The 23,789-nt window shown below is 37.2% G+C and overlaps 1 protein-coding gene across 2 annotated transcripts in view; it reads right to left on the reverse strand.

The window, feature by feature from the left end:
- The window catches only part of DOCK4 (dedicator of cytokinesis 4), a 430,038-nt gene that overhangs the window by 86,910 nt on the left and 319,339 nt on the right, over window positions 1–23,789 (reverse strand). For both annotated transcript variants that reach the window (XM_049641704.1, XM_049641705.1), the window contains one exon: window positions 3,944–4,042. In XM_049641704.1, the coding sequence (XP_049497661.1) occupies window positions 3,944–4,042 (99 nt within the window). The remainder of the gene's footprint in view (window positions 1–3,943; window positions 4,043–23,789) is intronic.

A 23,789-nucleotide genomic window follows, 5' to 3' on the forward strand; every position in this document is an offset into this window, starting at 1 on the left:
CTCAGGGGGTTCTTCTGAGGATTCAGGGAGTTAATATTAATCAACCTTTTAGAACAGTACCTTGCATGTACTAAGATTTACAATTATATAAATGTTTACTGTTTGAGGTTCTCAGCTCTTTACCACAATAGCCAAAGCTCAAAGTGGTCTAAAATGTTGGTGATAATCCATTTGGCAGCAAAACCTGACCTGAACTATTCAGTTTTTATTTAACCTCACCTGGAGTGAATATTTTTTAACTGCACAAATATTAAGATTTTTGATTAGAGTGGCTATGCCCATATATAGTATGTGCACCATATAGATTACCTTTCTGAAATGTCAAAAGATTCTAATTTCTAAAATGCACTTAATATTAAGGACTTTGCATAAGGGACAGTGGACCAGTGTTACTATTTTTAAAAGATCTTGTAATTTAGATTTCAGTAGCATAAATAGGGATATTTGGGTTTGTTTGTTTTTTTTTTAATTTTTTTTTAACGTTTTTTATTTATTTTTGAGACAGAGAGAGATAGAGCATGAACGGGGGAGGGTCAGAGAGAGAGGGGGACACAGAATCTGAAACAGGCTCCAGGCTCTGAGCAGTCAGCACAGAGCCCGACGTGGGGCTCGAACCCACAAGCTGTGAGATCATGACCTGAGCCGAAGTTGGACGCTCAACCGACTGAGCCACCCAGGCGCCCCAGGGATATTTGGGTTTTAAGAAAACTGAGAACAAGAAAAATCTGTTAAAAGGTGACATCTGAACTTTTAAAATGCAGATTAAAACCGGATGACTAATTAGCCTTTAGTAAAAAAAAATAATAAAAAAAATGACTTTTAGCTTGCCTTCACTCCAGTTACTCCCCTTTCATTCTTACACTGGAAAGGTGATCTTCCTCCTAGTCACAGATACTTCTGTCCCCTCCTGCTGCCTTTGCGGGGAACCTCACCACCCTTGCACTTCTTCCTTATGTCTTCAGCTTCTCCTCCACCAGCTCTAATCATCCATATTCAAACATGCTTAAGTCTCCTCCAAAATAAATATTTCTACGACATCCAAGTTCCCCTTTAGTACACACCTGTCCTCCCTTTCTTGAAACATGGCATGCATCTACTGTATCTTTTTCATTTTTTCATTCTGCAATTCATGACAGCTTGGTTTCCACCCTCACTACTGTATTGAAATTGCTCATCAAGTTCATCAACAATAGGAACAGACCCTTTTATGATCCCGCCTCACCACCCTGCAGTAGCCAGTACTGTTCACCACTTCTCCCCCCTTCATGCTTAGGATTCTATTTAGAGCTCTTCAATTACATGCTCTACACTCTTCTTCTGTGTTCACATTTACTTCCCTATCAATTACTATTCACTAGCTGATAATTCCCAAATCTACAACTGCAGCCTAGCTCTGTCTCTTGAACTTCAGACACTGTTTATAAGACATTCATTTTAATGTCCCTCAAGTGACCAAACTCAAGCTGAAACTGAATTTATGTTTGCTCCCAAACCTGTACACCCATACCTCCTTGGTTTCCCATGCAGTGAGTGGCACCTACATCTGGCCTGTTGTCAGAGAGCCTGGGATTCATCTTCAACTCTTCTCTCTCCTTCACCTCTTCTCACTCCTTCTTTTTTTTTTTTTTTTTTTTATGAAATCAGTTACCAACTCCTGTCAACTGAACTTCCTAAATGACTCTAGAATCTACCATCATGATCACCTCTCTTTCAGGCCACAGTCATCACTAGCACAGACTATTCTGCCTCAGATACTTTACACAGTTCTGCTTCCTGTTTGTCTTTGGCTAATTCATTTTCAATAGTGCAACCAAGCAGGTTTTTCTTAACTGAAATGGGACCATGGCTCTCCTTTCTTTCTTAAAACCCTCCACAGCTTCCAGATGTCCTCAACATAAAGTCCACACACATTCTCAGAGCACTGTATCTTACACCTCTCTTCCTCATAGTCTATATTCTATCAGACAATCAACAAATGTTTCTTGAGTGCCTAAAATGTGGTGAGCATGTTCTGGGATCTGAGGATACAGCAGTGAACCAGTCAAAGCTTCAGACACCAAGGAGCTTATAATCTAGTGGCTAGGGGTTGGGGATTCACCGAAACAAATAAACTAAAGCATTCCAGATTTGAATAACTGTGAGCGCAGGGAGTATGCTATGTCAGCACATTCTGGGGACACTTTAGGTGAGAGATCTAACCAAAGACAGGTACAGCACACTCTTACTCATCTCTTAGCTCTCAGCTGAGAGCTCCCTTGGGGACTTTTCCTCATGTCATGAGTTTGGCCTGGCAGGAATTCCTAGATGCTCTGGAGCACTGTGGGGTCAATGTCTATTACCTGCCTGATTTCTCCCCCTACAGGGACTGGACAATTTGTTCCTGGCTACATAATAAAACTTGTAGGGCTTAGCATGCCTGAATTTTTCAATCAGTATTTCTTGAAGGACAGATGAAGTAATTAAGAGCATGAAATAATTTTCCTGGCCTGAAGGCCTAGTTAATTTTGAAGTAGGAAATTTTGAAAAGGTGTGTGGATGACTGAAATGAGGAAAGGCCATATAAAATACTTTATTCATTACTTCCATTTGCTCTATTGTTATTAACGTGAATAATAAGGCATAAAACTCAATACCTAGATTAAATTCACCATGGTTTTCAATGCATGCTTCTCGGCTATTTTTTTAATTCCTAGGCTCTGTAAAAGTAAGTATCCTTTCTTATGTGAAAGTTTGAAACATGAAGTCATAGACCTCTTATGTAAAGCCTAATAGCTCCTTAATAGTGCTACATACTCAACTTTTGAAGAATGTTAATAACTGCACAATTATCTTCCTTTTTAGCCACATGGATTTCTGTATCTAGAGTGGGTATCATCTAAAGTCCTTTATCTGTTTTTAATTCTAAACTCAAGACTGAAAGTAATCATGAAAAACAGATTGTTAGGCACAGGTATACGCCAAGTGACTGACTGCTAGAAAGATTACATCTGCCCAAATCTATTCTCTTTGTTTCATGATTCAGCCTGTCATCTGCTGCAAGGTAACTAAAGGATTTTTCTGAGGTCATGCAACATCTTCCAGGCAGTTAAAAATCAAAGGTAAATGATTCCTCTGCATGATATATATTTTAAAAATCTACAAATCTCCCCCTGAGGTGCTGCGAAGGCTTCTGGTCACGCCAACGTTGCAGCGCGACTGTTCTACGGTCCTCTAATTCTCCACCACCTGGCATATCAGTACTCCTTCCATTATGATGGCTTACCTATGAAGATGCCTGGAAAACTCAAGAGACGGAAGAGAGATAAAAGTAAATAAGAACAGATGACAGGTCATTCCTCCAACTGAGGACAATCAACTTCTAAGCTTTTAGTGAACACCATGATGGAAGTATTGAAGTTCCATAAATCTCAGCAAAGTGTGAATTTTTATAAACCTGGCATCAATATTTTCTATTGAATGTCAGCCTGTCACACTAGCACAGCATAGTGATTAGACTGTAGCTCATAGAGAATATCAAACACAACTCTGCTTCTCTAGTCAGAACTCCTCATTGTGGTTTTAGAGTGATGAAATCAGATAATAGGTTTATATATTCTTCCTTATCATCTATAAGGCCAATATTCCTAAGTCTACCTAACTAGAGTTACTCTATTTGCTTTTGTCTTATTAGGTCTGTGATTGTGTTTCTAGTTTACTGGGTTTTGCTGACAGGTATTTCAAAGCCTATGTCCTTGTATAAAATAAAAGTTAATTTGCTTTGCTTGAGTAGTTGAAAATCTTAAAGAGCCAAGATAGTCAGACATGTGGATGAAGGTGAGAAAAAATAGCATAGATTTAACAGAAACAGGTAAAACAACTGTCAAGGAACTATTTGAACAATGATGAATGTGAACAAGGAAAGCTAAAATGATACAGGAAATTTTTTTAAAAAAGTGTCACTTACCCTTAACTCTTCCTTTGTATTGAAACTATCAAGAAGTTGTTGATAATGTCTATCTGTCATTTGTCGTAATAGGGACAGGAGACAAGCAACAAACTCACCCTAATGTAAAGAAAACAACAACAACAACATAATTTTTAATGAGAGCAAAAATGAACATCAGTAACTTACCTTGAACTGCCCTCAAATAGAACACTTTTTAAGTGTTTTTTTTAAAAAACCCATGAGGATCTAAAGTCACTCTGTGAAGTCTTTTTAATCTAAACCAACCATAATATTATGGTCAAAATTTTTCCCTCTGATGAATACCCTTTACTTGGTATACATGCATTTTCAAATTGGGAGATTTTTTTTTTGTTTTTTTAACTTGGGTGGAAGCTTTTCACTAGGAAATCAACCTCACACACTTAAAAAAGGCAAGGCCATTTACTGAGAATTTACTATACCTTCATTCATTGTCATTTGAACCTCATTATCAATGCTATGAGGGGGTATAATATTTATTCAAAGAAGATAAATTGTAGGTTCAGTGGGCTAAAAGACTTGTCCAAAGTCACATCACTAAAAAGTGAAAGAGCTAGACTTATCTCTACATCTTTCTGACTCCAAAGCTCTTCCAGTAACTTCATGCTCATTTTTGGATTCACATAATCTCTTCCAACTCATCTGAGTGCTGGTCTGCTGATTTTCAGGGTATAAAAAAGCCATACATTACAATGTTGGTTCCAAACTCCTTTTAAAAATAGTTCGTCATTAAAAAAATAAAAAATAAAAATAGTTTGTAATTCTTTGTTGCTTGGGTGCTATGTGATTGACTCCTAAAAAGTCAATTTTTAAAAATTAATAATGAAAAAAGTAGCATCCATAAAATTGCTATCACTTGCATTTCCCAAAGTAAATCTGATATAAAGTATCTGTGCTTTGATGCAACCTTTTTTGCTCAGCAAAAAATGATCTACTTTTAATGAGAACAATAACATTTAAAACACAATGAACACAACAGGCGTGGCAGTCAGTAATGACTCTAAATTTATAAAAATGTACCTTAATTGGGAATTGGTGTGTGTGTGTGCGTGTGTGTGCGTGTGTGTGTTTACATGGAAAGAGACTATGGGCTCACATATAAAATTAGAGACTAAAGCCTCTCAGAAATTGGGATTTTCCAACAGAGGCAGCTAAGCCAGGACAATCAAACATATCCCTACCAGCTGCCATGGGAGGCCTGAGGATGCTACTTAATGACAACACAGGGTGGCCAAAGATGCAGGCTGGCTTCTTGCATGAGAATAAATAATTATCACACACAAGTATGACAGATAATTATTCCTGCATGCTTATTAGGGCAAATATTTAAGAAACTAACTAGTAAGGGCTAGCAGAAATCTATCTTCTAAGCACAATATAATACTTTGTTAATGAACAAAGACATTCTTGGCACTTAACACAAGAAATAGAAAATTCAGGGGCACAATGGTTAATATTTTAGTGCATGTGTGTGAGGAAACAACCCAAAGCTAGGAAGATATCCTAAAGGACTGAGAGAACAGTATCTGGTGGTCATAAAGGGCTGGGAATAGTGCCTTTTCTCACCAGCAAGACTGGAAAAACCTCGCCATTATTAGGGAATCAATTAGAATACTAAAAATGATCTTTTCTCAGTGGCAGGGAAAAATTACTCCTAGAATAAATGCTGCTCTGATCCTACCTAAAGAAGTTCATAAGCAAGGTATTAAATAATCAAACAGTTCCTAAGAAATTTAACCTCATGCTAAAGCAACATTCAAAGCTATTTTTAGGAATTAAAAAAAATCCACTTTTCAAAAGCATAAAATTCACAATCTCTGGCATTCAAGAAAAATTACCAAGCATATAAATAAATAGCAGGAAAATAATGATGCAAATGAGGAGAAAAAAAATCAATAAAAACAGATCCAGATAAAACATAAATAACAGAATTAACAGTAAAGGGCATTAAAATAGTTATTGTTACTATATTCTATATATTCAGGAAACTAGAGTAAAGTTTGAACATGTTAATTTCAGACATGAAAGATATCAAATAGATTCAAATTGAACTTCTAGAGATGAAGACTATAATGTGTGACATGAAAATTTACTTAATAGGACCACTGGCAGATTAGACATTTGCAGAGGGTAAGATTACTGAACTTGAATTAGAAATTCTCCAAAAGTAAAACTACAACAGGGGTGCCTGGGTGGCTCAGTCGGTTAAGCGTCCGACCTTGGCTCAGGTCATGATCTCACAGTTCGTGAGTTTGAGCCCCGCATCGGGCTCTGTGCTGACAGTTCAGAGACTGGAGCCTGCATTGGATTCTGTGTCTCCCTCTCTGCTCCTCCCCACCCCCCCTCTCTCCTTCGATATAAATAAAAACATTTAAAAAAAAAAAAAACACAACAACAAAAAAGAAAAAGCATCAGTGAACTATAGGATAACTTCCAGTAGCATAATATATATGTAATTGCAGATCTCAAAGAGGAGAGAGTAGAAAAAGTAATTGAAGAATAAAGGTGAAAATTTTCAGATTCTATGAAAACTATAAACCTATGTATCAAAAAAGGTCAATAGTTCCTATTCACAAGAAACATGAAAGAAAATACACAAAAGTAAATTATAATAAAACTGCTGATAGCCAGGGATAAAGAGAAAATCTTAACAACAGTCAGTGAAAAAAAGACACGTTATATATAGAGAAACAAAGATAGGGATGAGATAAATCTCTTTAGAAATAATACAAGCTAGGAGGGAACCAAGACGGCGGAACAGCATGGAAGTTTTCTGTGTGTCTTGCGTCCATGAATTACAGCCAGACCAACACTAAACCATCCTGCACACCTACAAAACTGATCTGAGGATTAGCATAACAATCTGCACAACCTGAACCACAGAACTCAGCAGTACGCGGCGCGGAGAGGTGAACATGGGGAGAGAGAAACCACAGAGGGCAGGGAGCTGCTTTGCGGGTGGAGAGAGGATGGAGATGGGGACAGGGGGGAATATGGGAAAAGCTCCCCAAAAGCAGCTGGAGAAAAAGTAAAAAATTGGAAACAGCCGCAGGGACTAAACTAAAAATGGAGAAAGGAGAAAGAGAGGGTTTAAATTCCATTAAGACTGTAAACAAGGGGAGTGCAGAGTCTTCAACTCTGCAGTTTGATACCTGGCAGTGCTCTGGTGGGAAGGGCAAACCCCCAGGAGCAGAGCGGGGTCCAGGAGGTTCTTGGGCCACACGGGGAAAAGCAGTTCCACTGCTGGAAGGAACTTTGGTAGAGACTGTTGAGGCCACCTGGTCCCAGCAGACCCCAGAAAATGGCCACATTCGCTGGTGCTGGAACAAGGTCATTAAGGGTGAAGCCTGGTGCCAGATGTGGGTTGTGATTTTCCATAATCCTTGAAACACTGCTGCTTAACTATCTCGTGAACTTTTTCTGGGGCAGCTGGCACCTGGGTGCAGTCTCGGGGCACCGGCAGCAGCATGGTCCCACGAATGTTCCTGGGTGCAGCCGGCATTCGGCCATTGCCCGGTAAGACCCTCTGCGGAGGGTTGGAATGGGTCAAAGCCACAGTCCCTCAGAAGTAAGGTGCCAGGGAAAACAGCCGCATCTGAGACAAAACTTAGGAGAGAGGTCCTACCTAGGGCTTGGTCACGGACAGAGTAAAAGTGGGGAGTGGATGAAAGCTGAAGACAAAGGATCAGTGGGCGATTGCTGATTGGGGAGAACAGAGTTCTGATACTAGAGACTAGGTAGCTGGGTGACGCCATTTTCACCACTCCCACGCATGCACATACACACCTACGAGGGCCACAACACTCCACCCCAGTAGGCTAGCAGTGCCATCTAGTGAAGAACGGAGCCATTACACTAAGTCCTGCCCAACTGGGCCAACCTAGCTCTTCAAGAACACAAGTCTCACTGCCTGCTTAGTTTATGGACAATAAAGCCCTTCATAGTCTGACTTCTAGGGAAAAACAGTAATTTCAGTCATATTTCAATCTGTTAGCAGGTCCATGTGTTCAATTCTCTTTGTTTCTTCCTTTTGTCTTTTTTCTCTTTTTCACTTTTTTTCTTGAATACAGAAAGAGAAAAAATTCATTCTTATTTTCAATTGTTATTAAGAATATTTTACTATATTTTTTACTTTTGTGTAATGTTTTTCAAATTCTATTTTACTTCCATCATTTATTTTAGTCTACTTCAGTGTATTCACTTTTTCAAATTTCAAACAATTTCCTTTTTTTCTTGTTCTTTTTTCTCTTTTCTGTTTCTTTTCTTTTTCTTGAATAAGGAAAGAGAAAAAATTCATTTTTTAAATTTTTATTAAAAATATTTTTCTTTAATTTTTTCTACTATATTCTGTACTTTTGTGTAACTTTTTTCAAATTCTACCTTACTTTTAGTTTACATTTTAGTTTACTTCAGTTTACATTTTAGTTATAATACTTCAGTGTATTATTCATTTTTTCAAATTTTTAAATGATTTCTTTTTTTTTCTTTTTTCTCCCCCTTTTTTCTCTAATCTATCAAGCCACTTTCAACACCCAGACCAAAACACACCTAGGATCTAGCATCATTTATTTGATTTTTTGTGTGTGTATTTTTAATTTTTTAATTTTAATATTTTTTAAATTTTAATGTTTTTTTAATTTTAATTTTTTCTACTTCATTCCTTTTCTCCCTTCAAAATGATGAGTGAAGGAATTCACTCAAAAAGAAAGGGCAGGAAGAAACGCCATCCAGGCATTTAACCAACACAGACACAAGCAGGATGTCTGAACCAGAATTTAGAATCATGATAATAAGAATACTAGCTGGAGTCGAAAATAGATTAGAATCCCTTTCTGCAGAAATAAAACAAGTAAAAACTAGTCAGGATGAAATAAAAAATGCTATAACTGAGCTGCAATCACGAATGGATGCCACAGCAGCAAGAATAGATGAGGCAGAACAGAGAATCAGCGATACAGAGGACAAACTTATGGAGAATAATGAAGCACAAGAAAAGAGGGAGATTAAGGCAAAAGAGCACGATTTAAGAATTAGAGAAATCAGTGACTCTTTAAAAGGGAACAACATCAGAATCATAGGGGTCCCAGAAGAGGAAGAGAGAGAAATAGGGGTAGAAGTGTTATGTGAGCAAATCATAGTGGAAAACTTTCCTAACGTGGGGAAAGACACAGACATCAAAATCCAGGAAGCACAGAGATTCAACAAAAACCCATTAGATTCAACAAAAACCGACCATCAACAAGGCATATAGTCAAATTCACAAAATACTAAGGCAAGGAGAAAATCATGAAAGCAGCAAGGGAAAAAAAGTCCTTAACCTACAAGGGAAGACAGATCAGGTTTGCACCAGACCTATCCACAGAAACTTGGCAGGCCAGAAAGGAGTGGCAGGATATATTCAATGTGCTGAATCAGAAAAATATGCAGCCAAGAATTCTTTATCCAGTAAGGCTGTCATTCAAAACAGAAGGAGAGATAAAAAGTTTCCTAGACAAACAAAAATTAAAGGAGTTTGTGACCACTAAACCATCCCTGCAAGAAATTTTAAGGGGCACTCTCTGAGGGGAGAAAAGATGAATATATAAATACATACATACGTACATACATAAATTCATATCTTTCAGTACTCACTGTAAACATCAATGGACTCAATGCTCCAATCAAAAGACATAGGGTAACAGAATGGTTAAGAAAACAAGATCCATCTATATGCTGTTTACAAGAGACCCACTTTAGATCTAAAGACACCTTCAGATTCAAAGTAAGGTATTGGAGAACCATCTATCATGCTAATGGTCAACAAAAGAAAGCTGGAGTAGCCATACTTATAGCAGACAAACTAGACTTTAAAATAAAGACTGTATCAAGAGATGCAGAAGGGCATTATATCATAATCAAGGGGTCTACACACCAAGAAGAAATAACAGTTGTAAACATTTATGCACCAAATGTGAAAGCATCCAAATATATAAATCCATTTATCACAAACATACAGAAACTCATTGATAGTAATACCATAATAGTAGGAGACTTCAACACCACACTCACAGCAATGGACAGATCATCTAATAAAAAAATCAACAAGGAAACATGGCTTTGAATGACACACTGGACCAGATGGACTTAACAGATATATTCAGAATATTTCATCCTAAAGCAGAAGAATATACATTCTTCTCCAGTGCCCATGGAACATTCACCAGAATAGACCATATACTGGGACACAAATCAGCCCTTAGCAAGTACAAAAAGATCGAGATCATACCGTACATATTCAGACCACAATGCTATGAAACCTGAAATCAACCACAAGAAAAAATTTGGAAAAGTAACAAATACTTGGAGACTGAAGAACATCCTACTAAACAATGAATGGACTAACCAAGCAGTTAAACAGGAAGTTAAAAAGTATATGGAAGCCAATGAAAATGATAACACCACAACCCAAAACCTCTGGGATGCAGCAAAGGCAGTCATAAGAGGAAAGTATATAGCAATCCAGGCTTTTCTACAGAAGGAAGAAAGATCTCAGATACACAACCTAACCTTACGCCTTAAGGAGCTGGAAAAAGAAGGGCAAATAAAACCCAAAACCAGCAGAAGACAGGAAAGAATAAAGATTAGAGCAGAAATTAATGCTATTGAAACCAAAAAAACAGAGAACAGATCAATGAAACCAGAAACTGGTTCTTTGAAAGAATTAACAAAATTGAGAAACGACTAGCCAGTTTGATCAAAAAGAAAAAGGACGCAAATAAATAAAATCAAGAATGAAAGAGGAGAGATCATAACCAACACAGCAGAAATAAAAACAATAATAAGAGAATATTATGAGCAATTATATGCCAATAAAATGGGAAATCTGGAAGAAATGGACAAATTCCTAGAAACATATACACTACCAAAACTGAAACAGGAAAAAATAGAAAATTAGAACATACCCACAACCAATAAGGAAATCGAATTAGTCATCAAAAATCTGTCAAAAAACAAGAGTCCAGGGCCAGACGGCTTTCCAGGGGAATTCTACCAAACATTTAAGGAAGAGTTAACACCTATTCTATTGAAGCTGTTCCAAAAAATAGAAATGGAGGGAAAAATTCCAAACACATTCTATGAAGCCAACATTACCTTGACTGCAAAACCAGACAGAGACCCCAATAAAAGGAGAACTGTAGACCAATTTCCCTGATGAACATGGATGCAAAAATCCTCAACAAGATATTAGCCAACCAGATCCAACAATACATTAAAAAAATTATTCACCATGACCAAATGGGATTTATACCTGGGATGCAGGACCGGTTCAATATCCACAAAACAACTAACGTGACTCATCACATCAATAAAAGAAAGGACAAGAACCATATGATCCTCTCAATAGATGCAGAGAAAGCATTTGACAAAATACAACATCCTTTCTTAAAAAAAACCCTCAAGAAAGTAGGGACAGAAGGATCATACCTCAAAATCATAAAAGCCATATATCAACAACCCAAAGTTAATAACATCCTCAATGGGGAAAAACTGAGAGCTTTCCCCCTAAGGTCAGGAACAAGACAGGGATGTCCACTCTCACCACTGTTATTCAACACAGTATTGGAAGTCTTAGCCTCTGCAATCAGACAACACAAAGAAATAAAAGGCATCCAAATCGGCTGGGAGGAGGTCAAACTTTCACCCTTCGCAGATGACATGATACTCTATATGGAAAACCCAAAAGATTCCACCAAAAAACTGCTACTAGATCTGATCCGTGAATTCAGCAAAGTTGCAGGATATAAAATCAATGCACAGAAATTGGCTGCATTCCTATACACCAACAATGAAGCAACAGAAAGAGAAATCAAGGAATCGATCCCATTTAAAATTGCACCAAAAAACATAAAATACCTAGGAATAAATTTAACCAAAGAGGTGAAAGATCTATACACTGAAAGCTATAGAAAGCTTATGAAAGAAATTGAGGAAGACACCAAAAAATGGAAAAATATTCCATGCTCCTGGATAGGAAGAAGAAATATTGTTAAAATGTCGATACTACCCAAAGCAATCTACATATATAATGCGATCTCTATCAAAATAACACCAGCATTCTTCACAGAGATAGAAAAAATAACCTAAAATTTGTATAGAAACAGAAAAGACCCCGAATAGCCAAAGCAATCTTGAAAAAGAAAACCAAGACAGGAGGCATCATGATCCCAGACTTCAAGCTATACTAGAAAGCTGTAATCAAGACAGTATGGTATTGGCACAAGAACAGACACTGAGATCAATGGAACAGAATACAGAATCCAGAAATGGACCCACAAATGTATGGCCAACTAATCTTTGACAAAGCAGGAAAGAATATCCAATGGAATAAAGACAGTCTCTTCAGCAAGTGGTGCTGGGAAAACAGGACAGTGACATGCAGATGAATGAACCTGGACCACTTTCTTATACCATACACAAAAATAAACTCAAAATGGATGAAAGACCTAAATGTAAGACATGAATCCATCAAAATCCTTGAGGAGAAAGCAGGCAAAAACCTTTGACCTTGGCCACTGCAACTTCTTACTCACATCACTGGAGGCAAGGGAAACAAAAGCAAAAATGAACTACTGGCACCTCATCAAAATAAAAAGCTTCTGCACAGAGAAGGAAACAATCAGCAAGACTAAAAGGCAACTGACAGAATGGGAGCAGATATTTGCAAACAACATATCAGATACAAGGTTAGTATCCAAAATCTATAAAGAACTGATCAAACTCAACACCAAAAAAACAAATAATCCAGTGAAGAAGCGGGCAAAAGACATGAATAGACACTTCTCTAAAGAAGACATCCAGATGGCCAACCGACACATGAAAAAGTGCTCAACGTCACTCATCATCAGGAAAATACAAATCAAAACCACAATGAGATACCACCTCACACCTGTCAGAATGGCTAACATTAACAACTCAGGCAACAACAGATGTTGGCGAGGATGTGGAGAAAGAGGGTCTCTTTTGCACTGCTGGTGGGAATGCAAACTGGTGCAGCTAGTCTACAAAACAGTCTGGAGGTCCCTCAAAAAATTAAAAATAGAACTACCCTACAACCCAGCAATTGCACTACTAGATATTTATCTAAGGGATACAGGTGTGCTGTTTTGAAGGGACACATGCACCCCAATGTTTATAACAGCACTATCAACAATAGCCAAAGTATGGAAACAGCCCAAATGTCCATCGATGGATGAATAAAGAAGATGTGTATATATATATATATATATATATATATATATATATACACACACATACACACACACACACACACACACACACACACACTGGAGTATTACTTGGCAATCAAAAAGAATGAAATCTTGCCATTTGCAACTATGTGGATGGAACTGGAGGGTATTATGCTAAGTGAAATTGGTCAGAGGAAGACAAAAATCATGACTTCCCTCATATGAGGACTTCAAGAGACAAAACAGATGAACATAAGGGAAGGGAAACTAAAATAATATAAAAACAGGGAGGGGAACAAAACAGAAGAGACTCATAAATATGGAGAACAAACAGAGGGTCACTAGAGGGGGCGTGGGAAGGGGAATGGGCTAAATGGGTAAGGAGCATTAAGGATTCTACTCCTGAAATAATTGTTGCACTATATGCTAACTAATTTTGATGTAAATTTTAAAAAATAAAATTAAAAAATAAAAAAGAAATAATACAAGCTAGAAGACCATGGAGTAACACCTTTAGAGTACTGAAAGAACAAAAACAACTATCAATAGAGAACTTTTTATTCACCAAAAATCTTTCAAAAAGAAAGACAAAACAAAGACTTTTCAGAAGCTTAAACAGTTCACTACTTCTATCAATGCTGCACTAAAGGTTCTAGCCAGTGCTATAAAGCAAGAATGAGTAATAAGGCATACAGAGTGGAAAGGAATAAAAAAATGGACAGAGAAAATGCTATTGAATCTGTAAGAGTCACTATAACTACTTAAGTGAATTAATCAATGTCTGAGAATACAGGATCATAAATTTACCAAAACTAATTTTACTTCTATGTATGAGAAACGAGTCATCAGAAACTGAAATTTAACATAACATAATCTATAATACCACTGAAACACAGAAGTACTTAGTCATATATATGATAAAAATATGGTAAGATCTGCACACTGAAAATCATAAAATACTGATGAGAAAAATTAAAGACCACCTAAATAAATACAAAGATATACTATGTTCATGGATTGTGAGGTTTAATATTGTTCAGATATGGATTCTCATTGAATTGATATAAAGATTCAGTATAATCACAATCAATACCACAGTGGGCCTTTAGAAAGTGACAAGCTGATTTTAAAATTCATATGGAAATGCAAAGGACTTGAAATAATCACAACACCTTACAAAAAGAGTAAAGTTGAAGGACTTACACTAGTTGACTTCAAAAATTATAAAGCTATGGTAGTCAGGATATTGTGAAACTCAAATAATTATATTGAGGGAAGGAAGTCAAAATGCCACATTCCCCTGCAAAAACAACAGTGACTATGTAATGTATGATTCCGTTCATAAAATCCCAGAAATGCAAACTTATCTGTACTAACAGAAAGGTCAGTGGTTGCCTGGGGATGAGGTAGAATGGAGAAGCAAGATGGAGGAAATAAAGAGGGGTACCAGGAAACTTTTGAGAGTGATGGACATGTCAATTATATTGATTGTGATAATGGTTTACAAGTATAATATATATCAAAACTTATCAAATTGTATACTTTAAACATGTACATTTTTTTAATGTCAACTACACCTTAATAAAATTTAAAAAAGACATTATGACAACACTATCAATTTATGGAATGGCACTATGTATAGGTTTGATTACATTATCAAATGCATTCCCTACTAGACCCTTGTTGGGTGAACACTATTAATTTCATTTTACATTAAGATCTGCTAAGGTTAAGATATTTATCCCAAGTTTCATGGTGAGAAAATGGTGAAACTGGGATATGAACCCAAGTATCTCTGGTTCTTATTCCTACTGCTGAGACTGATTTGATTTTACAGAGATAATGTACCCAAGTTTGAGGTTATATTTCAAATATAAATAGACATATAAGAATCTGTCAGTTGATAACCAGTGTCCAATGTTTTATCCTATTAAATCTCAACTTAAAAATGCAAATCTAGGTAGTAGAAACCCTTTTCTTATCTCTTAGTTTTTCTACATCCTACATACACTATCTCTAATATAGCTACTACAGTAATACCTTTAAAATGTTTATTCCTAAAACATTTATTCCTAAAACATACCATCCTGTGAATAGTAATATACCTTGAAGTTGAAAGAATTACATATACTTGCAATAATTTTAGTAATAAGAAGAGAAATTATTCAAAAAACAAGACTTTATTTAAGTCCTTATAGTCAGTGTACACATGAACACTTCTGTGAATACAGGTCAGTATCTACATATATCACATCTGGTGCAGACTGCAAACAGCTTACCCTGGTATCTGATCTGTGGCACATTTACAATGTGTTGTTAACCCCAATATCTACTGTGCAATGTCATTTTATTCATCCATTTAATCTATTTAGGAACTCCAAGCACATTTAACCTGTAAGAAGCCTTGGTGTCCATTGGCCACAGCAACATTTTTCTAGGTATATCTCCTAAGGCAAGGGAAACAAAAGCTAAATAAACTATTGGGGGAGGGGTGTCTGGGTGGTTCAGTTGGTTAAGTATCAGGCTCTTGATTTCAGCTCAGGTCATGTCATGACCTCATGGTTCATCAATTTGAGTCCTGCAGTGGGTTCTGCGCTGGCTGACAGCATGGAGCCTCCTTGGGACTCTCTCTCTCTCTCCTTCTCTCTCTGCCCATCCCCTGCTCTCTCTCTCTCAAAAATAAATAAATAATCATTAAAAAAATAATATATTTTAAAAAGTAAATTACTGGGACTACATCAAAATAAAATGCTTTTGTAAAACAAAGGAAACCATGAATAGAACAAAAAGACAAAATATTGAATGGAAGAAGATATTTGCAAATGATATACCCAACAAGGCATTTAATTAACATCCAAAATATAAAAATAACACCAAAAAACCCCTAAACAGTGTGGTTTAAAAACAGGCAGAGAACCTGAATAAACATTTTTCCAAGAAGACATACAGATGGCCAACGAGTTCATGAAAAGATTCTCCACATCACTCATCATCAGGAAAATGCAAATAGAAGCCACAATAAGATATCGCTTCACACCTGTTTGAATGCCTAAAATCCAAAAGACAAGAAACAACAAGTGCTGGAGAGGAGGTGGAGGAAAAGGAACCCTTGTGTAGTGTTGGTGGGAATGGATATTGGTACAGCCACTGTGGAAAACAGTATGGAGGTTCCTCAAAAAATTAAAAACAGAAAGACCATATGACTCAGTAATTCCACTATCGGGTATTTTCCCACAGAAAATGAAACACCAATTCGAAAGGATATAGGTACCCTTGTGTTTACTGCAGCATTATTTACAATTTACAATAGTCAAGACATGGAGACAATATAAGTGTCTATTGATGGACCAATGGATAAGGAAAACGTGGTATATTATGCAACCTTAAAAAAAGGGTGAGATTGTGCCATTTGAGACAACATGGATGGACCTAGAGGTTATTATGGTAAATGAAAGAAGCCAGACTGAGGAAGAGAAATACCGTATGATTTCACTTACAAATAGAATCTTTAAAACTTGAATAAATACACAAAAAGCAGAATCAGACCTATAAATACAGAGAACTGAAGGCTGCCAGAGGGGACAGGGGGTGAAAGGCTGGGCAAAATGGGTGAAGGGGAGAGGAAGATACAGGCCTCCAGTCATGGTATGAGTAAATCATAGGAGTAAAAGGCAGAGTGTAAGGAATACAGTCAGTGATAATGTAAGAGTAATGGAATAGTACAGATGGTAGCTACCCTCGTATAAATTTGCCCCGTCACTAAGTTGTACATCTGAAACAAACCTAACATTGTGTATTGACCATACTCAGAAAAAAAGCTTAGATGTCCAATATCTTACTAAGGTACTTTTGTCCATAATGTGATTTTTTGTTTTTAAAATATTTGAAGTATCTGTCTGAAAACCCAAGAGTCAACAATTTGTTAAAATGATAAATAAAAACCAATGTTAGCCAACATCAGGATGCTGGGAATTATTCACGTATGAATTGGCTTTAAAACTCTATGTGTCTCAGTGGCTTACGTCTACCTTATTTATATTGAGTACAAAGGATATTTCTATCAATAATTGTGAATAACAAGAGTATTAGAGGGCTACAACAATAGTCTTCATGAAATCTTCTATCATACCTATGCACTATTTTTTTCCAGAAATTTCTTACTCAGTTCTCCTGAAAATCTTCCCATCCCCTGACCACACGCCCACAGGGCATGAAAACTTCAGCTAAGTCCATCAGAGTATCTTTCTTAGACATGGCCTATGCTGAGTTGGGTCACCTGCACTACAGATGGTGCTAAACCAAATTATGTGCAAAGAAAAGAAGCATTTATAAATTGTAAGGAACCCTAGAGTCCAATTACTTGAGGGTGTGAGCAAATGGCCATGTATACTGCTTTATAAAATCTGCTTCCACATACAACTAGATTTTTGAAAAGAACCAATTACAATGGTGTTTTTTTTTTTTTCTCTCCAGTAAGAGAAAGCATTTTAAAGTTTCAAGAACAGTTGGTAGAAGAACAAAAAGTACAATCCTTTTAAAGCCAGTCCTCCTGTTCGCGTCGTGGGGGGGCAGCGTGACAGCTAAGCTACTTGGAAGAGAACTGAACACTTCACCACGACACGCTGTGGGACTTGCCTTTACCCACAGTACGTCCACTTATTGTGGGCACTTTTGCTACAAAGACTGAAAGGTGTTCAATGTAGGACTGCCATGTAAACACACCCTATTATTCAGAGAGCCATGTTCTCCAGGAGAAAATGGTGAAGAAACGAAGTCCTCCGTGCCCACAGAGAACTGACCCTGTGAATGACTAGCTCGTGTGTCTCACCACAGAATTACTTATAATAGCATTACCTGTAACACCCTCATTATTCAGCAGTAATAATAACACTAGACTATTGTTGCCGCCACAGTAACTAATGGCTCACGTTTACTGATACTGTTTAAACAGTTAACAGATCTGATGAAATCCTCACACTAACTTTAAGAAATGTGCAATGATTTTGTTTTAAAGATAAGGTAACAGAAGTGGAGAGGTATTAGTAAGTTGCCCAAGAGCACGCAGGGGATGAAGTGGCAAAGTAGGATTCACACCAGATGGGCTGAGTACCCTCAAAAAAACGTCTTCAGGCATAAAATCAAAGGTGCTAAATAATTAAAGTGCAGGTTTCCTAGCAAATCTCAATCGACATACCTTGAGAGAGTTTGGGTTTTTTTGGAAAGTGGAGGGGGTGCTACATGGCGATGCTCGGGAAATTTCTCTTCATGTGAATTTCCTAAAATTTACAACAATGGATGATCATCCTGTCTGCTCATCTCCCAACTTCATCTGCAAACTTGATTCAGGGCCTTCAAATCTCTTAAAGCACACTGGTTATCACAGAGTGAAGGCCTGAAGGCCATGCATATCCCAGAGAGATTTGTCACTGACAACCCAGCCTGAAGATACCAAACACTCTGAAAAGGTGTTTTATCTTTTGACCTCAGGCAGTCTTTATCCACCTTCAGAGTTTGCTCTGATTTTATTTGCTGGCTGGGCTATTACAATTTTAAAACCATGTTAGAGCTGTATTGCCAGGCAGCAGTTAAAATGTTGCCATCAAAACCATAATGAAGGAGAACTTTCTTCTGCTTTGGAGAAGATGGCGTGGATGCACTTTTACCTGTCCCTCCTGCTAAGTGTGACTTTAAAAGCCTTGCTATCAGACTTTAGCCTCTACTACAAAGCTGTAATCATCAAGACAGCATGGTATTGGCACAAAAACAGACACATAGACCAATGGAATGGAGTAGAGCCTCCAGAATTGGATCCACAAAAGTATGGCCAACTAATCTTTGACAAAGCAGGAAAGAATATCCAATGGAAAAAAGACAGTCTCTTTAACAAATGGTGCTGGGAGAACTGGAAAGCAACATACAGAAGAATGAAGCCAGACCACTTTCTTACACCATTCACAAAAATAAACTCAAAATGGATGAAAGACCTGAATGTGAGACAGGAAACCATCAAAACCCTAGAGGAGAAAGCAGGAAAAAACCTTTCTGACCTCAGCCGCAGAAATTTCTTACTTGACACATCCCCAAAGTCAAGGGTGTTAAAAGCAAAATGAACTATTAGGACCTCATCAAGATAAAAAGCTTCTGCACTGCAAAGGAAACAATCAACAAAACTAAAAGGCAACCAATGGAATGGGAAAAGATATTTGCAAATGACATATCGGACAAAGGCCAGTATCCAAAATCTATAAAGAACTCACCAAACTCCACACCTGAAAAACAATCCAGTGAAGAAATGGGCAGAAGACATGAATAGACACTTCTCTAAAGAAGACATCCAGATGGCCAACAGGCACATGAAAAGATGCTCAACGTCGCTCCTCATCAGGGAAATACAAATCAAAACCACACTCAGATACCACCTCACGCCAGTCAGAGGGGCTAAAATGGACAAATCAGGAGACTATAGATGCTGGCGAGGATGTGGAGAAATGGGAACCCTCTTGTACTGTTGGTGGGAATGCAAACTGGTGCAGCGGCTCTGGAAAACAGTGTGGAGGTTCCTCAAAAAATTAAAAATAGATCTACCCTATGACCCAGAAATAGCACTGCTAGGAATTTACCCAAGGGATACAGGAGTGCTGATGCATAGGGGCACTTGTACCCCAATGTTTATAGCAGCACTTTCAACCAATAGCCAAATTATGGAAAGAGCCTAAATGTCCATCAACTGATAAATGGATAAAGAAGGTGTGGTTTATATATACAATGGAATACTATGTGGCAATGAGAAAGAATGAAATATGGCCTTTTGTAGCAACATGGATGGAACTGTAGAGTGTGATGCTAAGTGAAATAAGCCATACAGAGAAAGACAGATACCATATGTTTTCACTCTTATATGGATCCTGAGAAACTTAACAGAAAACTATGGGGGAGGGGAAGAAAAAAAAAAAGTTAGGGAGGGAGCCAAAGCATAAGAGACTCTTAAAAACTGAGAACAAACTGAGGGTTGATGGGGGATGGGAGGGAGGGGAAGGTGGGTGATGGGCACTGAGGAGAGCACCTGTTGGGATGAGCACTGGGTGTTGTATGGAAACCAATCTGATAGTAAATTTCATATTAAAATAAATAAATAAATAAAATTTAAAAAAACCTGAGAATAAACTGAGGGTTGATGGGGGGTGGGAGGGAAGGGAGGGTGGGTGATGGGCATTGAGGAGGGCACATGTTGGGATGAGCACTGGGTATTGTATGGAAACCAATTTGACAATAAATTTCATTAAAAAAATAAATAAAAATAAATAAATAAAAACCTTGTTATCACATATAAAACAGAAGAAGAGTCTGAAGGTGGAGAAAAGAGAGCAGTCTGACCAGGGACTTTGGGACCTGAGGAACATAATATTTAGTTCTCTGGGATTTCTTTCTGTTTCAGATATCCCACACCTGAAGTTGGAGAAGCTGCCCACCCTGAAACACCAACAATTACAAACAAAAATCCCCCACAAAAGCCTACACTCTTTGGCCAAAGGATCAGGAAAGGGGCAGTTTACCAGGATGAAACTTTCAGTCATAACTGGTCCAGTCCAGTTGAACACCATAAAAAACTGTGGCCTCACCCACAGCAATGCAGAGCTGAGACTGGCACTCTCACGAAGCTGTGCACAGATGCCCTAATACCTCTCTGAGATAAAGCCAAATAGGGACTAGGTGCTTTCCTGCTCAATGGTCAGTGTTGAAGACAATATGGGGAATGCGAATTTCTATGTCAGGCCATAATGTCATAACACCACCTCCTTCTGCTGCCAAGTGGTATCCCATAAAGCCAGCTGAAACAGTAAGTTTAAGTAAGATGCAGAGTCTTGTAAAATCAAGATGTCCAGACTTCAGCCGAAAGTCACTTATCATAACAAGAACCAGGAAGATCTCAAATTGAATGAAAAAGGACTGAATCAGTGTCAACATTGAGATAAAAGAATGTTAGAATTATCTGGCACAGCTTATGCAAAAATTAACTCAAAACGGTTCAAAGACTTAAATGTAAAATATAAAACTAAAACTTTTAGGAAGAAAACCTAGGAGATAAACTTTAGGATATAGGGCTAGATAAAATAATGCTTAGACTTGACATCACAAGAATGATCCATACAAGGAAAAACTGACAAAGTGGACTTCATCAATATTAATTTTTTTTTGCAGAAGACCTTGTTAAGAGGATGAGGAAACAAACTATAGAAAGGGAAAAAAATATAAACCACATTCTCAATAAAGGACTAGTATCTAAAATATACAAAGAACCTTCAAAATTCAACAGTCAAAAACAATCTAGTTAGAAAATGGGAAAAAGACATGAAGAAGCATTTCACAGAAGAGGATATATAGGAGACAAATAATTCTAAGAAAAAATGTTCAGCATCATTAGCCCTTAGGGGAATGCAAATTAAAATCACAGTAAGATATTACTACCTATCTAACAGAATACATCACCCAACAACAACAAAAAAATGACAACACCAAATGTTGAAGAGGATGCTGAGAAATTGGATCATTCATACATTGCATATATGAGAATGTAAAATGATACAGTCACTATGGAAAACAGTTTGGCAGTTTCTTTAAATACCAAACATGCAACTACTATACAATTCAAGAACAATGCTTCTAGGAATTTATCCTAGAGAAATGAAGACTTATGTTTACATAAAAACTGGCACAGAAACATTTATAGCAGCTCTCTTCATAATAGCCAAATGTGAAAACAACCCAGGTGTCCTTCACCTGAGCAATACTGAGCAATAATAAAGAACAAACCAAATATGTTTATATATTTATGTATTTATGTGTACACACACACACATATATATATACATATATACATATATATGTATATATGTATATATGTATATATAAATATATATAATAACCTGGATGAATCTCCAGAGAATTATGTGGAGTTAGAAAAAAAGCCTATTACATGATTACATGTATAAATGATTATATTTATACAACATGCTGGAAATGCCAAAATTATAAAAATGGAGAAGATTTGTGATTATCAGGGTTAAGGAAGAGGTAGAAATGGGAAGGAAGTGGGTTTGGGTATAAAAAAGCAACATGAGGGATCCTTAGGGTGATGGAAATATTCTGTCTTGACTATATCAATGTCAATATCCTGGCTGTGATACTGTCCTATAGTCCTCTAAAATGTTACCATTGTGGAAACTGGGTAAAAGCTCTGTAATATTTCTTGAAACTCTGTAATAATTCTTACAACGCATGTGATTCTACAATTATCACAGAATAAAAAAGGTTAATTAAAAAAAACATGAAAGAAGGGACACATGTCAGTCGGTTAAGTGTCTCTTGATTTTGGCTCAGGTCATGATCTCATGGTTTATGGGATTGAGCCCCATGTGGGGCTCTGCGCTGATGGCGTGGAGCCTGCATGGGATTCTCTTTCTCCCTCTCTCTCTCTGCCCCTCCCTGCACACACACAAGCACATACGTGTGTACAAACTCTCTCTCAAAATAAACATATTAAAAAAAAGAAACAACATTAAAGAACAAAATTAAAAAAATTCAATATAAAAATCCCCAAGCCAGGCGTCTGGGTGGCTCAGTCAGTTAAGTGGCCGACTTTGGCTCAGGTCATGATCATGCGATTCTGGAGTTGGAGCCCCCCGTCAGGCTCTGTGCTGACAGCTCAGAGCCTGGAGCCTGCTTCGGATTTCTGGGTCTCCTTCTCTCACTGCCCCTTTCCTACTTGTTCTCTGTCTCTCTCTCAAAATAAATAGACATTTAAAAAAAAAACAAAAACAAAAACAAAAACCTTCAAACCAAAAATAAACTCCAGTAGTATTCAGCAACAACACGTTTTGAGCCTCTACTATGGACCAAGTAGTGCACTTGGTAATACACGAAGTAATACACTAAGCTAACGCTATGAGGTAGGTACTATTTTCCACATGAAACTGAGAAAACAATCACTTGCTCCTATTTGTTTAAATGAGGCAGTACAGCTAGTGCATGTATTAGGAAGTTTTTCATACTATCTTAAACTTAGTTTGTTAAAAGAAAGAGTTTAACTTTATTTCCCAAACTCACAGCTTGGTTTCCTTAGGTGAATCTCAGCTCTGAAAGCAGAGAAAATAAAATTCAACGTAAGGTGGCCATCCTGAAACAGTCAGGAGAACTTGGTAGGAGAGTCAGGGCAGACTTTTTATCTTTTTAAGTAAAAGTAAAAATTAATTTCATCAAGGGCTAGGCAACAGTCTTAAGACAAGGTTCTATAATGGAGGATTTATAAAAATAATGGCTAAAAGCTGACATTTTTGTCAATATATATGAAAACTACTGCATCTACTGCCATGTCTGATGTTTTGAAGACTATTCTTCAACAGACCTAAAAAAAAAAACCAACATTCTTGGTCAACTGAATTTGCGTTTTATTTGTTTTTTTTAATTTTATTTTTATTTTTATTTTTTTTCAATATATGAAATTTATTGGCAAATTGGTTTCCATACAACACCCAGTGCTCATCCCAAAAGGTGCCCTCCTCAATACCCATCACCCACCCTCCCCTCCCTCCCACCCCCCA

The sequence above is a fragment of the Panthera uncia genome, chromosome A2 (genome assembly GCF_023721935.1).
Source record: "Panthera uncia isolate 11264 chromosome A2, Puncia_PCG_1.0, whole genome shotgun sequence".
Taxonomy (NCBI): Eukaryota; Metazoa; Chordata; class Mammalia; order Carnivora; family Felidae; genus Panthera; species Panthera uncia.